The sequence below is a fragment of the Arachis ipaensis genome, chromosome B09 (genome assembly GCF_000816755.2).
Source record: "Arachis ipaensis cultivar K30076 chromosome B09, Araip1.1, whole genome shotgun sequence".
NCBI classification, from domain to species: Eukaryota; Viridiplantae; Streptophyta; class Magnoliopsida; order Fabales; family Fabaceae; genus Arachis; species Arachis ipaensis.
In genome coordinates, this window is record NC_029793.2 from 7750946 (window position 1) to 7753155 (window position 2210).

At 31.2% G+C, this 2210-nt stretch overlaps 2 protein-coding genes across 2 annotated transcripts in view; both read right to left on the reverse strand.

Annotated features, from left to right (window-relative positions):
* LOC107618322 (TMV resistance protein N) overlaps positions 1-740 on the reverse strand; it is a 4123-nt gene extending 3383 nt beyond the window's left edge. The window contains exon 1 of the mRNA XM_016320349.2: positions 70-740. Within this exon, the coding sequence (XP_016175835.1) occupies positions 70-566 (497 nt within the window). The 5' untranslated portion in view covers positions 567-740. The remainder of the gene's footprint in view (positions 1-69) is intronic.
* LOC107614893 (putative disease resistance protein At4g11170) overlaps positions 1-2210 on the reverse strand; it is a 40550-nt gene that overhangs the window by 6814 nt on the left and 31526 nt on the right. The window lies entirely within an intron of this gene.

Here is a 2210-nt window from a genome sequence, read left to right on the forward strand (position 1 = left end):
TATTAAAATATAAAAAAAATTCAAAAATAAATATTTTCTTACAAATTCAGCAAAACAGGGTCATATTACCTGTGATCATCAAAGGTGATGCCAGAAAGATTGGCAGCTTGAGTGAGTGCAGTCCTCCATTGTTGCACATGGCAACGGTCCTCCGAAGATCTCTCATGCTTATCAAAAGCTCTGCGGTAACTTCCAGTCTGCTTGCGAACATGTGTGGGCTCTATTCCGTAGAACACTGGAATCACTACTTTGTTATTGTTCTTGCGTTCCATGATCTCCACCAGCTCTTTCAAGCACCACCTAGAGGATGCATAGTTTTCGGAGAAGATAACAACAAACAAGTTTGTGTTTCTGATGGCGTGAAGAAGTTCGTCCCAGATGAGACCTCCTTTGTCCATGCCGTCATCGTCTCTGAATGTTTGGATTTGGTTTTGGCGGAGAGCGACTTGAAGATGGCTGAGGAATCCTTTGCGCGTGTCTTCCCCTCTGAAGCTGATGAAAACATCGTATCGATAAGTCGCAGGTGCTTGAGAAGAAGAAGCAGCAGCAGCAACCGAAAGTGACATGTGTCTATGATGGTAATGAATGAAGTGATTCAGCACTTAATTAATAAGAGAGCCATTGCCTGTGCAGTGGTCGAGAAAGTCACAGGAACCCATCTTTTCAATTTCCGCGTGGGGTCCATAAAAAATTATTATCTTTGTTGTAACCGTAATTGGGGGCTTGGCGGGGAGAATAAAGAGGATTAAAACCATTATCGGTGAACAGAGGGTTGTAGGTGACTAGGTGTTGCTTCTTAAAATTAAAATATTGAATTAATGTTAATTAATTTCTTATTTTTTTCCATTAAAAATATTGATATTTTAGTATTTTCAATCCATTAATACTACTGCTTACACTGCACACAATAGAGAGTCAAGACTCAAGAGCACAAGGTTGAGGGAAAAGGAACTTTACCTTGTTTCTTTTCCGTGTGGGTCCAAAACAATATACAAGAAGGAGCCTTGAAATTGCATTGTTACTTACAAAAGAGGATAGTATAAATGGTTTCGGGTACTATCTCTCACCAAGATAAGAGTATCTTCAAATTGAAATTGCATTCCTAAAAACTTTTTTAGTTAATATTTGTTAGTCGGAAATAATCGTATTCGAAGGTAGAAGCGATTCGAAATATTGAGTAAACTGTTTAAGTGTGAGGAGTGTACGAAGTTAGTCCCACATTAAAGAAAGCAAAGAAGAATGCGAATTTTATAAGATAAAAAATCCATTAATTTGACACTTTAAGATTTTGAGTTGGATGTAATATCTTTTTATGAAAAAGATTGAAGATTTTAAACTCTAGGATTCCTTCTATTATTTTTATCTTTCATTTATAATTTCTATAAATTTTAATTTTCTTACAAATTTTTCTTTCAAGCACCATTTAATTTTTTTGTCAAATTTATCTTTTCATTTAAATTCAACACACTCAATTCAGTCAATTTTACTTTCAGAAGTTTTTTCTAGGATTTCTTCTATTGTTTTTATCTTTTATTTACAATTTCTACAAATTTTAATTTTCTTACAAATTTATCTTTTAAACATCATTTAATTTTTTTTGTCAAATTTATCTTTTTATTTAAATTCAACACACTCAATTTCCAATTTCAGTCAATTTTACTTTTAAAAGTTTTTTCCTTTACTTCTCGACTAATTCGAAGATCTTTGATACATTTATAGAAAAATTAGTACCTGCAAAAGAGGAGTAGATTTTGCTTTCAGACCATTAAAATCGAATCACCTTGAATTTACAAAAAATCGATAAAACAATAATATAACTTCAATTCTGATAAAAATGGAGATATCTGAATAAATAATTATAATTTGAAAATACATTTTAAAAAATTTTAGTGAAAATAAAGTCGTATATATTGACTTATAATGCATCTCTCTTCTTTTTCAACATATATATAACACGCGTCATAAAAATGATCGTAAACATTTTCAAAAGGGATAAGTATGATTTTGGTCCCCAACGTAAGGGCTGAAAATTTATTTTGTCTTTTGCCTTTTTTTCGCTCTAAAATGGTCCCTAAGATTTTAATTTATTTTAAAATCATCCTTTTTACCAATTTAATTTTTTTTATTACCAAATTATTCTTCATTAAAAAAATTATAAAATAAAATAAATATAAAATAAATTAAAAAATAAAAAGAAGAAAGAAAGGGAT